General features: G+C 36.3%; 1 protein-coding gene across 7 annotated transcripts; it reads right to left on the bottom strand.

Annotated features, from left to right (window-relative positions):
* Positions 1-1,599: 1,599 nt before the first annotated feature.
* LOC131069545 (nuclear speckle RNA-binding protein A) lies at positions 1,600-13,833 on the bottom strand. Of its 7 annotated transcripts, none has more exons than XM_058005038.2 (8): positions 13,609-13,820; positions 13,047-13,142; positions 5,687-5,805; positions 5,254-5,578; positions 5,086-5,147; positions 4,894-4,975; positions 2,579-2,752; positions 1,600-1,944 (listed from the first exon to the last, which is right to left on the bottom strand). In XM_058005038.2, exons 2-7 carry the CDS (start codon positions 13,108-13,110, stop codon positions 2,601-2,603), a joined length of 804 nt encoding a protein of 267 aa, XP_057861021.2. In that variant the 5' UTR covers positions 13,111-13,142; positions 13,609-13,820; the 3' UTR covers positions 1,600-1,944; positions 2,579-2,600. The 7 variants fall into 7 exon arrangements, with proteins under 7 accessions (XP_057861021.2, XP_057861020.2, XP_057861022.2 ...); XM_058005037.2 differs by having other exon boundaries at positions 13,047-13,137; XM_058005039.2 differs by lacking the exons at positions 1,600-1,944; positions 2,579-2,752 and adding an exon at positions 3,124-3,422 and having other exon boundaries at positions 13,609-13,833.
* Positions 13,834-14,828: the final 995 nt, after the last annotated feature.

Here is a 14,828-nt window from a genome sequence, read left to right as displayed (position 1 = left end):
CTTAATTCCTGATTTTTTACAGCAAATTTGCCATAACCGTGTACCAATCCCTTATTTGGTATTTGAGCCAGCAACTTAGTGTTTATTACTCCAATACTTCCGAAAAAGAGGCTACCAACTTGGGGAAAAAATACACAACCAGCATATATCTCTATACAGTTCATTATATCGCAACAAAAAGAATGTTTTTGGCAGAAGACGTGAACTGGCCCACCTGTCATTTGGTTACCTCGTACTAACTGGTACTTAAACATTGTTCAAAACTGGCAGTTCTCACAAAACGAATGCATAATCAACAGTGACAATTTGCAAGCTTGCCCTGTGGAGTGGCTAACGTGGGAGCAAACAAAATTAATTTAAAAGAGAGTTGCGAAAGCTTTTACCAGCAACATTACACCTTCAAATTGACAACCTTTTACTAAAGAAAGCAAAACTTGGAAAGTAGTTTTTGCATCATTGCCAGCAAATTAATAGTGATGTGGCAGCTTGAAGATTCTAGACCACAATCAGACGATACATACAATTGTTACTCCCATATTTCTGAGAAGGCTACAACTTGAGAATGCCGGTCATACCTTAACACATCACTAGACAGTTTTAAAAAAAAAGGTTTAAGCACAAGAAACAAATTGTCCCAAGACTCGTATGATTACTGCCTACCATGTATATTTCACAAAATGCATGCATATTCAATGAGTCTCTTCTGTGATTCTCACATTGGTCGGATTGTGTGATTACCACAAAATGCATGCATATTCAATGGGAGTCTCTTCTGACTAAATTTGCATAAAGAAAGTTTTCAGTCTTTACAAATTCTCAAACAAAGATGAAGCAATGGGCCATGACTTGAGCATATCATAACCCAACAAGGAAACTATAAACAAATCAAAGAAGTTGCCAGATAAAACTAAACAGTCTTTACAAATTCTCAAATAATGAAGAAGCAGTGGGTCATGATTTGTGCAATATCATAACCCGGCAAGTAAACTATAAATAAATCAAATGAAGTTGCCAGATACAACTAAACAGTAACCACTACCTCCGATTCTCCACTCTTAATAAAATAATATCATGTTTAAAAAATAGGAGGGATTTTTCTCTCACAAAATGAAATACTGATGGCTTAAAGCACTTCAACAAAAGTGTTCAAGACTATACGAGTTAAAGCCAAAAACCAAACCTTAACAAGTTTCGAGCCACCTGTATTCCAATGTGTTCTATTGATAGATTTTCACATGATTAGTTGTATGATTAACATGTACCCCACTTCCAAAACCCTTCAAAGTAACTCTAAATAACTAGTGTTTGGGAAAGGACCAGGCACAAATAAATTAGCTCATAATTGGATAGAAGGTCCTAAATTAGCAAACATTTTATCCCAAAACTTATGAACTTGCTATGCGGACAATTGCAAGCCTCTCCAAATTGTTACAAAATATTTAGTAACCAAATAACATGTAAATATAAGTGCAGCATAAATCTTTATGCTAGACTCTGTGATAATAAGACCAGACCTTGTAACCTTAATATCCAGAGAATTAACGCCTCTTCAAACTTTTAATCAAACTTTTAACCAAAAAAGAGAGTAAATTAAAAGTATTATGCAAGACTAGAAAAGTGTTATTGGGATATATCCAAAATCATTTGTATACAGGGATTGATTAGAAATTTTAAAGCTATCCGAACATAATCCAGAACCTAAAGTATTGCTCCAGGAGAAGCAAGAGATGTCCCACTAACACAACTATATTCCCTAGTATTTAGCTTGTGGCACTATTCTGCATACATCCAAAACCGAGAAAAACTACGTCCACAGGACAAATGAACATCATGTAGTTGGACCAAAGACATCCTGCATCTAGATAATATAACTGCAAAAACATAATGTTGAAACTTCATTTCTGCCATCACTCCAAAAATCGCTCGATCGGCCAGCAAATCATTCTGCAAAATCGCATCAGCCTAGTAAATGGTGGTGTGACAACTCTTTATAAGCGAATCGTTATAAAAAAATTGTGTTCTCTCTACGAGCGATCAGAAATGCAATAATATTTTTCACAGCAAAAGAAAAACCTCGAAACCTATCAGAAATAAAATCCTTGATTTCTATTGAAATCAAATCCCAACTATGGACAAAGATGCCTACTGTGAGTAAGACTTGCAATTGCAAAAGGATACTCCCCTTATGCAAACACAACTCACACTACAGATCAGATGTTGAGATTAAAGGAAATATAAGGTATACCAGCTCTGCTTTAACAGCACTGAGTGGTTACAACATTAACCACAGTTGTGATTTGACAGTTATTAAGATTAACTGGTATACCCCATCAGCAACACTCCATTAGCCAAACATTTCTGTTTCACTAAAACTCCATTTCCCTACAATTTAATCGATAGATAAAAAGGAAATGGATACAAAAGGAGAAGCACCACCACAGTTCAGGACACAGATTTCGTAATCCTACTCGCAGAGTCTCATAACCCAGAGTGCTAAGGGAGCCACTGCTATAACCTTTGCCTCAATTCAAAATAATATAACCAGATGCTCCCTTACATCACTGTAAACAATTCTCACCTGATACTGTAAAGTCCAGAAATCAACGACGAAAGCGAGTACGAGCATCATCACGATCACGATTTCCACGATACTCATCACGTGCAGAACCAGAGGGGCCACGCGGGCCAGGAAAACGAGCAAATTGCAATTTCAAACCCAACGAGTCGCGGTCGGTTTCATCAAACTTATACCCTGTTAGAAATTAAATCCCAAATTTTAGAGCAATTAAAATCCTTTACAGAACATACTTACCTGGAAAACTTTGTCATGATATGCTTTATATCTTTATGCTTGTTCATAAATTATTTTAATTTGCATTGGTTGCAAACAATGCAAAAGATCCCTATTGAAGATCGCAATAATAAAATCAATGCAGTGCATACTTCTGCATGTTTACTTTGCTTACGGTTAGTTCTGGACAAAACAAGTGATAAACCAAAAATGCATTCCCAACAATACACAATAACAATATTAATGCTTCAAAAAACATGCATGAAGCACTTTGTGATAACAACCTTGCAAAGAGCTCACACCTAAAATGATCAATGCCATAAGGAAGAATGTTAGGATAAACATTTGAAACATATTCAATTCAATAACTCCAGGAAACAAAGTACAATGCAACTCAGATTGCATTTATGATGATTTAAGACACTCGTGGCAAAAAGCATTCATACAATGTACATTAAGTACATGTTTCAAGAATGCACTTTCATGCTAGCCACTGATATAAGGACATAAAACAATCATATACACACCAAAACAGTAACATGTTGTTCTGTTATACATTCTTCAATTGATTTTATACATATTTGTGAGGATGCACTTCCATACCAGCCACTAAAGCAATCAGACCATAAGACTGTTATATAAGACCACCAAAAGTAGTCAACAACAAATACCATGCACTCTATTCCACATTGTTCAATTGAAGATTACATGAAATGAATAAGTCTTTTGATTGATTAAAGAGTTACATAGATATTTAAATAACAACCCTACAAAAGCATACACATTGGTTTTTATTTCTGCAGGTATAGTTTCTTAGTATACATAGTATGCTTCAAAAGCATAAGAAGAAACATTCAGAATTTCATGCTATCAAAGCTTCCACAATCCATAATTTAATGGAAGAGCTTCTGGGAAAACCTGTGAAAGTATTTATACTGCATCTTAAAATATGTTAACAGGTTTGTCAATAGAATCTTTCCTACTAAATGCATCCAGCTGTTATGATTTTTATGGCTTGCTTATGGCCTGCAATTAGAATGATATTTCAATGTTTTACCCAGCAGTATAAGGATACGATAGACATGACAAGAAATGGCAGGACAGTGCTGGGATGAATCACAAACGTGGATTATAATATGGTCTGTATTTCATTAATAAACATACCATACACGTTACACCTAACGCACAATTAGGTACAGCCCTAAACCCATGGAGTCAAAGAACAAAGAAATTCCAGTTAAATGTTTTGTAACTACCGCTCATCTGTTAACTGTCAACGAGCACGGATGGTTTAGCCACCAGGCACAAGGATATAAATTCAAAATCAGAAAAGAGGTATAGAAGAAGTTTAATGTTATATTACATTTTAAAGTAGTCACAAGCCAAGGTACCAAATCTTCTAACTATAAAAAAGGGAAATTAAACATTCAACTTATGAATGCAAATTAGCATGCATACTCTTGCCCTTAAGACAGAATAAAGGGAGGAGCTGTATAATATGTTAAGAGCATAATTAAAATACATCACAATTAAAAGTAACCATTATTGAAACAGAAAATATGCTTAATAACCCAAAGCTGTGTGAAGATGTCACATAGCTACAAATTTGTCAGACAAACTACATTTGAATAATGAAAGCATAGAAAATATGTAAAGGAAACATTTATCTTGCTAGATACACCATCCACTCTCACAAACACATATCCAATTAAAAAACAAATGCTATAATCACTCATGCCGCAGATTCCATATGCTGTGTGAAGATGCCCCACATAGCTACAAATTTGTCAGACAAACTGCATTTGAATAATGAAAGCATAGAAAATCTGTGAAGGAAACATTTATCTTGCTAGATACACCATCCACTCTCACAAACACATCCAATTAAAAAACAAATGCTATAATCAATCATGCCCCAGATTCCATATGTTATGTTATCCTATAGGTATCTTAATCCCATATTATCCCAAAGTGGTTTTCCCAAACATTTGCTGTCATTCATAACAACCACCCCATAGCCAAAAAATACAAAAAGCAAATATAGAATAAGCTTTCACAGAATACAAAACAACTACTACCTCACTGGAAATAAATATGCATACCTTGTAAAGCTTCTAATGCAGTTGCCGCACACCTTGCATCAGCAAAGTCAACAAAACATAGAACAAGAGGATCTCCACCAGGCTGTACAAAACAACAAAGGAGCAAATTAGAAATACAAAATTAAGAATTAACAAATGCATAAGAGAGGAAACTTATGTGCTAGGCAAATCTGTCTCCTGATGAACACTTACACGTTTAGGTTCCTTCTGCACCAGTCTGACTTCCTTGAAACCAATGAATGGACGGAAAACATCTATGTACGTTATGGAAAATAACCACTATAATATGAGAATAAATGTTGAAAGGTAACTGCAATTATAGCACACAAAAACTGAAAATGAAACAATATATAAGGATACGAGCTGCTTCCCTGCGAGTGCAATCAGTGGGCAGACCCTCAACAAATAGGGTATTTGATGCATCGGGTGGAAGTAGATCGTCAGGCCTTCTGGGAGGATCCCTTAGGGCCTGAGTATCTGGCCTTTGATAGCTAAGGCTACCCCCCGACTTTCCCCCAAAGCCAGGATCCAAGCTTGCAATTCCTTGTCTTTGACTCATCAATACTGAATCAAGAATGGGAGATCCAGACAAATAACCTGTATTGCTACCCAACCTTGTTCCAAGAGAACCTCCCAAGTTGTTAATTTCACTTGATGTCAAACCACCAGAGGAGTACAGCGCAAGCTACAAAACAATGTAGGAAGGAGAACATGTCAGCACAATTGACCAGAACACAAGAAGATAACATAAAGGGTTTCATAGACTTAAGACACAAGGAGTTTAGCTAGATACCCCATTCCGGCCATGAGAATCCAGAGCTCCAGGTTGGTTTGATTCATGTAGATAAGAACGCCCAGCCATTTCTGGCAGATAACCAGAAATTTCACGCCCACCAGCGATTCCAAGATCATCTGCAACATCCACAATAACCAATAAATCATGGATGACTGTTATAAGTTGTCATAAATTCAATTTCCCATATAAGGCCCCTAACAACTATGAGTTGCTTAACAACCACTCACAAAAATGAAAACAACCAATATGCACAAATGCACCATTAACATCAATTCAATGCATTAAAAATTTAAGTCAGCAATAATAGACATCAAGTACACTAAATCAGATTTAGTTTTTCTTAATAAGGTTAAGAAAATAACTCAAGAAAAATGTCAACACCTATCCTAGGCTCCTAGCCCTACAACATATACAAAAAGAATATAAAGCAAAATCCAACCAGTACAAAAGTCGGCCTAATATGTGTGTGTCGAATAACAACTACTAAGCAGTTGTTAACAAATAAACATGCAATGCCAAACTCAATCAAGGCAACCAATAAACTACAGGCAAAATCCACCCTTCACAAATGTTTATAGAGTGCTCATTGTAGATTCTATTATAACTCAATCCCATAGTACAAAATTTTGCTCAAGTCCCTTCCCCTTTGTTGCTCTTTCCTTATTGAGCCCACCATTAATTACCAATACAAAAAATACCAAGTGAGTCCCCTGACGTTTTGGAAGTTGAAAAAATCCAAAGAAAATGTTTTAAGTGTTGGATGTTTTGTGTTTGATTTCTATATGTTTCGGAGTGTCAAAATTTCCCTTCCCTAGGTGTCATTTACATGTTATCCCTGACCCCAAAACACTAACCTTTTGCCGTGATTCCTTGCACTAGAGTTTCAAAGATTCCTTTTGCTGAGTGCCTTTCCCTTAACCCCCCCTTTCTCCCCCTGATCTTTGAAACCCCAACCCCTTCAACTTCGCCCCCAACATCAAATTTTCAAGCTTACCCTTACAGGGGCACCAAATACACATTGCCCTTGATCTCTGTAATGTCGCCTTTTGGACTACCATGTATTTTGCCCTTTTTCCTTTATCCTGATCAGACTTTCCGTTTATTTTCTGATCTCTTATTATATTCTTTCCTATTCTCTATCTTGATCTGATCTCCTTATATCAGAATCAGGCCTGGGTCAATCTGCTTGTTTCTTCCTTTTCTATAACATTCCATGAAGGTAGGTGTCTTTTGGAGGTTCCTAACTTTTCAGAAGGGATCATGTCTCCTTGGGCTGTCCTTTTAGTGACGCCTCTTCATGAGTATTAGTTATCAACAATAATCCCTTAAGTCACACCTCCTCATTAATTATCGCTGCTTTTGGATGTATACTTGCTGTCTAATGAAGGATCGCTGTTCCTTCAATATATATGAGCTGCTGCTTATTGCTCACTGCCTTAAGAATTTATCTCTGCTTCTGCACTTATGAATAATTTTGTCTTATGAACTTTGATTCTCATTCTTATTCTTCTTAAATACCTCCTCACATGCCCTTTCACCCAAAAGAGGCAACCATTCATAAAATGTCAACCATTATTAAGGTAACTTAATTTTTTTTTCTTTCACCAAAGTGGTGGATAATGAAGAGAGGTCAGCCAAAAATATTTATTTATTCTAAACTTTAATTGCCTTTTCAGGTCGGCCACTTTGACTTAACATTTATTTATTTTCAACTTAATTTCATTATAAATAATGCCCTCATGGCGGGGGCATGACAGTCTGCTCCTCCCGAGATTGCTGGTCCTCAAGCAATTGATCAAGGATAGAGTGATTCAGCTGTATTACTCTAATACTATTTTAAGGTGTTAGTTTGAACAAATTATCAAAGGCATTAGAAATTTGCTAGATTTGTCATTTAAGACAAGTTTCCTCTCATCTTTCTTTCCCCATCGCTTAAAAATGTAAAGGATTGATTTTAATTGACCCAACGTATATCGGATACCTCTTTGTGTTAACACAAGAACTTACCATACATTAAGACACACATCTATGACCTTAAATGCAATGTTCTTTTCTAGATAAATTAATCTTTTGGTTCGCTCTAGCTATTCTCATATCCTAGATCAACCAAAAATGAAAATCTCATGATGAAAGGAGTATATTTGCTATAATCATAGACACTCATAGAGTAGGCATACTGGAAACAGATCAAGAATGAACCAAACACAGAGCATACAAATGAATATATGTAGACATAGTGAACAGGAAGATTACAATAAACTTTATGACTACCCACTTAATCTATAACTAATCATTGCTTACTTCAGTAGGAACTCGAAAGGGTACGAGTAAACTACCCAACCCAACTAAGCCCGAGAGCACATCACATCCAAATCATGGCAATTCACTTCACATCCCACAAGCAACAGGAACATCCAACTATGACCAGTTCCATCCCTTGGGGTAATCAATTCATCACTTGAGCCACAAGAGGCAAGAACATCCAACTATGACCAGTTCCATCCCTTGGGTTAATCTAACTTGCTTCTTCTCTCAATCATAGGGCTGCCACTTCTCATTACCCTTCCATGTAGAGTTAATTCTCAAAACCCTTGTCCCTCTTGTGTCCTCTTCCTAGTTTAGAAAGTCATGAATGTCTCTTTTTGGAATGTCACACCTTCATCCATGCAATACAGGGTTGGCCTTTCTCTGTCACATTCTAAGGACTGTCATCTTACTTTATCTCTGCCTTTGATATAAGTCTACGACTATGTTCTTGAAGTTTTCAATATAGACCAAATCCTTGGATTGTTCCAAGGACTTTAGATTGTCCTATTGATCTTTATTCACTGATATGTCTCCTGTATAATTGTCATTGTAGCATTAGCTCATGTTTAAAATTATACAATCATTGTTGTCACAGTTTTAAACTTGGTGTGCCAACTGAGCAGAGCATCAACCCCCTGGAGACATCAATCCCCACTACTGAGCACCTACTTAGGAAGAGATGCCAATCTCTTTAAAAATGAGGCACCAACCTTCAAAGAAATAAAAGGATAAATGATTGATCTTTAAAATTATATATTGATCTCATTGGATTGTTCCAACAATTTTAGATTGTCCTAATGATCTTTATTCACTGATATGTCTCCTGTATAATTGTCATTGCAGCATGAGCTCATGTTTAAAATTATACATTCATTGTTGTCACAGTTTTAAACTTGGTGTGCCAACTGAGCATTAACCCCCTGGAGACATCAATCCCCACTACAGAGCACCTACTTAGGAAGAGACACCAATCTCTTTAAAAATGAGGCACCAACCTTCAAAGAAATAAAAGGATAAATGATTGATCTCCTTGTTCAATCAGTTCTGAAACTCTTTACTGATTTGCTCAAAAAAATTGCTTCTTAAATCTGCTTATACTCTACTCAAAGGTCTGTACATATTCGCCCTTCAGATCTGTGACAAAACACCTTCAAAATCTGCTCAATGTTCTTCAAAAATTTCTGCTTAAGAGGGTCTGATACAATCTGCTCACAAGTCTGGAAAATGTCTGCCTATAAATCTGGAAAATGTCTGCAATCAATTGCTTCAGAATCTGCTCATGAACTTTGATGTTCTATACTGATAATGTCTGCTAAATCTGCTCAGATCTGCTTTTTAATCAGAATGATAATCAATTGAATCCATGATAAAATAATCTCCAATAACTTCTTATTTATACCCACCAAATACCACTTTTAATGTCCCACAGGCTGGCAGAATCATGCTCTGATGCCATTTGAAATGTCCCCTTTTGGATTACCTTGTATTTTGCCCTTTTTCCTTTATCCTGATCAGATTGTTCGTTTATTTTCTGATCTCTTATTGGCATTCACTTGAAGGTAGGCGTCTTTTGGAGGTGACTTTTCACAAGGGGCAATGTCCTCCTTGGGCTGTCTTTTTAGTGACGCCTCCTCATAAGTATAAGTTATCGACAATAATCCCTTAAGTCACACCTCCTCATTAATTATCGCTGCTTTTGGTTGTATACTTGCTCTCTAATGAAGGATCACTGTTCCTTCAATATATTAATGCTGCTGCTTATTGCTCACTGCCTTGAGGATTTATCTCTGCTTAAATCTGCTTCTGCACTTATAAATAATTTTCCCTTATGTTCCCATTTGATTCTCATTCTTAGTCTTCTTATATACCTCCTCATATGCCCCTTCACCCAAAGGAGGCAACCATTCATAAAGGGTCGGTCATTATTAAGAGAAGTTAATTCATTTTTTCCTTTCACCAAAGTGGCGCATATATGAAGAGAGGTCAAGCAAAAATATTTATTTATTTTAAATTTTCATTATACCCTTTCAGGTCAGCCACTTTGACTAAACATTTATTTATTTTATACTGATTTTCTATATGTTTTGGAGTGTCAAAGTTTCCCTTCCCTAGGTGCCATTTCCATGTTATATCTGACCCCAAAACCCCAACATGTTGCCTTGACACCTTTCTTGCACTAGAGTTTCAAAGTTTCCTTTTGCTGAGTGCCTTTCCTTTAACCCCCCTCCCTCCCCCTAATCTTTGAAAGCCCAACCTCTTCAACTTCACCTCCGACATCAAATTTTCAAGCTTACCCTTACTCTTGATCTCTGATTCCTTTCCTATCCCATCCCTTACTCTTTTCTCTTATCCTTGTTAATGTTTGTGCCTGTCATGAGGTATTCCTAAACTTAGTACCCTGACACCTTTTCAATGTGTTATATCTTCAAAATTGTGTTCAAACATGCTCCTTATGGACACACCTAGAATGCTATACGTCCAATACCCAAACCCCAAAACTCCAACACATCCTACATTTCACATTGTTCACTCATCCACCTACCTAAACAGCTTTCAAATTGCCATTAAAGCCCCAACTAGACCTCTGTAATGTTCCAAAGTTATTTTACCACATAAAAACACAATTCGATCTCGCAGGCGTGTTTCAATATGCATTTTTCCATGAATGATGTTTTCTCACATGAGCCACCATTAATGTAGTATATATTTTTAAAATGGCAAATCTAAAACTGAATTTTGCAAGCAACAAGGGTACAAATTTCTCAACACTTGCAATTGGTACAAATATTGGTTCACTTTACGATAAAACAATTGGCATATAAGCCAATGTATCCAATCCATTGTGCCCCAAATGCATTATAGGGAATCAAATGCTATGTGTCTAAATGTGAATGTTGAGATAACATTCGTTTAAGTGTAAAAAGCATTTTGTTATGCACACCTATAAGAATATGTCTTCATGGTAGTTTGTACTGATCCAAAGGAATATTGTAATCACAATTATTGTATTTCTCTTGCCACATTTGCTAGCACAATTGTAATGAAGGATTGATGTATGTGCGACAGCATCTAGTACATTGCAAGGCTCTTGAAATGGTCATTCCTTGATTGCAGATGAGTTGTTTCAATTTTATTATGGATTTATGTGTGCACACTACATGTAATGTAATCTCTAGCTTGCATATCAACACAGATCCAGATCTATTGATACTTTGTTGGATGTGCTCTTGTCCAATTTGTTATTCACGACTCTATTGCCCAATGGAGCAATCACCCATCTACATCGATGGTGGATTAATCATTTTCCATTAAGACAACCTCCATCCTTATTAGCTATAAAGTAGACTAGGATTTGTAATGTAGTTGTAGAGTCATGTTGACATGTCTGCACCTTGCCACTATGTATGTTATATACAAAGAAATCGTCCATATGTGCAATGTGTTGTAATCAGCTATATTAGAGGTTTAATGCTACTTGTTGATCTTGACCTAGTGACAAATATGGGGGCCAATTGTACATTTTTGGTAAAGATTCTGATTGTCACAATCATGTTACATTTTTATTAATTTAAAACCCTATTAAAGATACCTCTATAAATAGTCCAATGTTCCACGGGGATGTGTACCCCCAAAAAAACTTGTGTCCCCTATATGGGGACATTTCCAAGACTTGAGGACTTGGGGGAAACGTCCCCCCACAGCACCGCCACTTTTGCCACCTCTGTCGAGGATGCTGTCGAGTCACTTGTCATATGGCACATACCATTACATACTGATTGCAACCTTTTAACTTCGTGAAAACTAGTTGGCCTTTCATGGGACACTCACAAAGATGTTATATTACAGATTTTAACTTGAATATTTCAATTCACATCTATTTTTATATCAGCACTGCCATTCCCCACCACTGCCACCGTCCCCTCATTGTCCCCAAAATTAGGCCCTTGGTCCCCCGGTCCCCAAAACCCATCCCTCCCTCACGAAACTCCATGAAACTATGAGAAATACCCTTCCGAAATTAAGCTGAGCTCGAAGTGCAAAAGAGATCACCCACTCTCATCAATTGAACTTTAACCCTCCTCAAACTGTTGATGAACCCCTGTTTTACCTTCTTGATGATGTCCCCTAGCCTTGACGGTGGAACAACAGCTCTAAGATTATGGAGCTGCAGTTTTTAGACCCAAAAGATTCCAGCCTTTACATCAGCAAAAATAGCTTAACATTTATTGTTCCTCTCTACCTACAAAAAGACGTAAGGAGGAACAATGCATTAAACTTTTTTGCACCTTAGAAGTCACAAAAAAGAAATGATGCCATGTCTGACAATGCTATACAATCAAAATCATGGACTAATGAAAACCATAAGAGTAAGCCATCATCCATAAAATTTTATTAGATAGTTATAGCCACAACACTACACTACAAGATAATATGCAAACCAAACAAACTACAATGAAACCATCAATAAGCAACGTACAATCCTGTGGTCTGTGGCCCCCAAGATTCAATGTGCAACCCTGGGTTCTGTGGTCTACAATTTGCAATGTGCAACCCTTATCTCTGTAATGCACAATAAAGAAAATGTGATGCCGAAGGCTGTGGCCCACCATAAACAACATGCAACCCTCAGTTAGGTAATCAGGGGGTAAATCCTGTCAGCCTCACTCCTCAAGAGTGCAATTGATTCAAAGCGCCCAAAATTATTCCAAGTAACCAAAGCCAAAAAAACAACAAAATAGATGGAAAAGTAAACCACGGAACAGAAAACATAAAAGCAAAATAAATAAGGCATTGCTGAGTTGCATGGGATCAGCAAATATCACATTCAGATAATATGTCGTTTGCCAAAAAATCAGCATTATTTATGCAAGGTTGCGGTACAAACTACACAAAAGCAAAAGTAATACATACTTCGCTCAATAGAAACAGTAAAAATACACATTCATTTAATATGTTGTGCTTAACTATCTAAAACTCAAAGAAAATGCAAGCAAGACATAAATAACACAAGTATAAATCCAAAACTAAGAGTAGATCTAAATAAACTTACTGCGAGCGCGCTTGGTGGAAACAGGTACCCCTAACGGTCGACCATCTCTCCAGTAGTCCCCCATTGTTCTTGCTCGAATCGGATTGCAATCCTATTCTACCGCACAATAAAAAAACGCGTGTTAAAGACCAGGACAAACCCAAACCTGTAAATTTTGCGGTTAAACAAAGTTAAATACAAAAAACAATAAATAGAATGATGCGAAAACACCACGGTCTTTCTTCTAGACGCACTTAACTATCTCAATAAATTACACTGATTACACAATACAGAGGAAGAAGCTCCAACACTCATTGCATTTTATTTGATTTGATTTAAAAAATAAACAATTATGCAACCAAACCCTCCTAAAAAAAACCCTACCATATAAAAATCTGATTTGGGGAAGGGAAAAAAAATCGAACTGGAAACGCTAAAAACGCAGGAAAGAACAGTACCATTGCATAAACCATTTACGCGCCAAAAACTCAAAAAACCTTAATAAAATGCCATATAACTTAATATTCTTACAGATCGCAGAAACTTAAAGCCTTCTCGGAAACAAAGATAAAAATTTCCTTACCCGTAACCACGCCGAAACCCTTGTAAGGTCTGGAGGTGCTTCAAATTGTGTTGATAATATGACTTACAGAAGAAGAATATATGAAACTTCGCAGACGGTTCAAAAACCCTAGCCCCACATATGCCTTCTTCTAGCTTTCCCGTGTTCTCTTTAGTTTTGTGTTCTTTCACTTCCAGAATAGGTTAACTTAACCCCACCCGATACCTAGGACATACGGTCACTCATACGGTCACTCTACCTGACCTCGCCAACTCGCTTGAAAATAGCTAATCATTTGATTTTCATTTCCAAAGGGAAAGCTTCATTTATGCATAGATTCTCATTCTCATTCTCATTCTCTTCTTGTGGTTTAATTTTTTATTTTATTTTATTTTTTGGTAGAAATCATTTTATAATTTTAAATTAAGTCTATGGTATTTTTCAATAATAAATCATGTGTCAATTTGAAATGTAAAATATTTATAATTATATTATTGGATGTTGTATAAAAAGATACAATTTAAATTTATTTGACATATTTATAGATACACCTAGTTCTAACGTATTATTTGCTTTGTCATTCAAGAAGCACATGTGAGTATCATTACCACATCAACATGTGCCTACTTAACAATAGATAGGCATGTTGTATGGTTATCTATTCTCTTTGATCTTTATTTACAAGTTAAATTGATTTGACTAGGGGTTTGAATGAGGATAATAACACTCTCATTTAGCAAGCTCCTAAAAGATGTTTATAAACTTTGTTAGATCATTATTACAAATTTATATATATCAAAAGCCAAGGTTAACCAATTTTTGTATCATCAAACCTAGTATGTTGATTATACACACTAAGCTTAATTATGTGTTGGTGGGATTAAGGTGTCTCAACCTCTAAGAGTTCTAGCATGATTTAATTGATTTATTTGTCCCATGTTGCATATTTTATTTATTATATCCTAAGTGTTAACTTTCTAAGTTGCTACATCACTTTGTGGGACCCAATTGTGAATTGGTTTCCTACAAGTGATGTGAGGAGTGTGGGAATATGTCACTTGTCACTTGGGCACTCATCTTGGGCAAAGGAATTTGTAAAATTCCTAGGAGGTGTGCTTTGGTGATATGTGTCCATGTTTGTTGAGTTAACTCTCGGTGACATTTGGAAATTGTTATGTTGAGACTTGAGGGTCCAGAAGAGTTAATATTTGGCAATTTATATTTATTGTTGAGTTTTTTTT

This window comes from Cryptomeria japonica, chromosome 2 (assembly GCF_030272615.1).
Source record: "Cryptomeria japonica chromosome 2, Sugi_1.0, whole genome shotgun sequence".
In the NCBI taxonomy this organism is placed as follows: domain Eukaryota; kingdom Viridiplantae; phylum Streptophyta; class Pinopsida; order Cupressales; family Cupressaceae; genus Cryptomeria; species Cryptomeria japonica.
The sequence above is the reverse complement of the archived record's forward strand: the minus strand, read 5'-3'. Positions and strand labels throughout refer to the sequence as shown.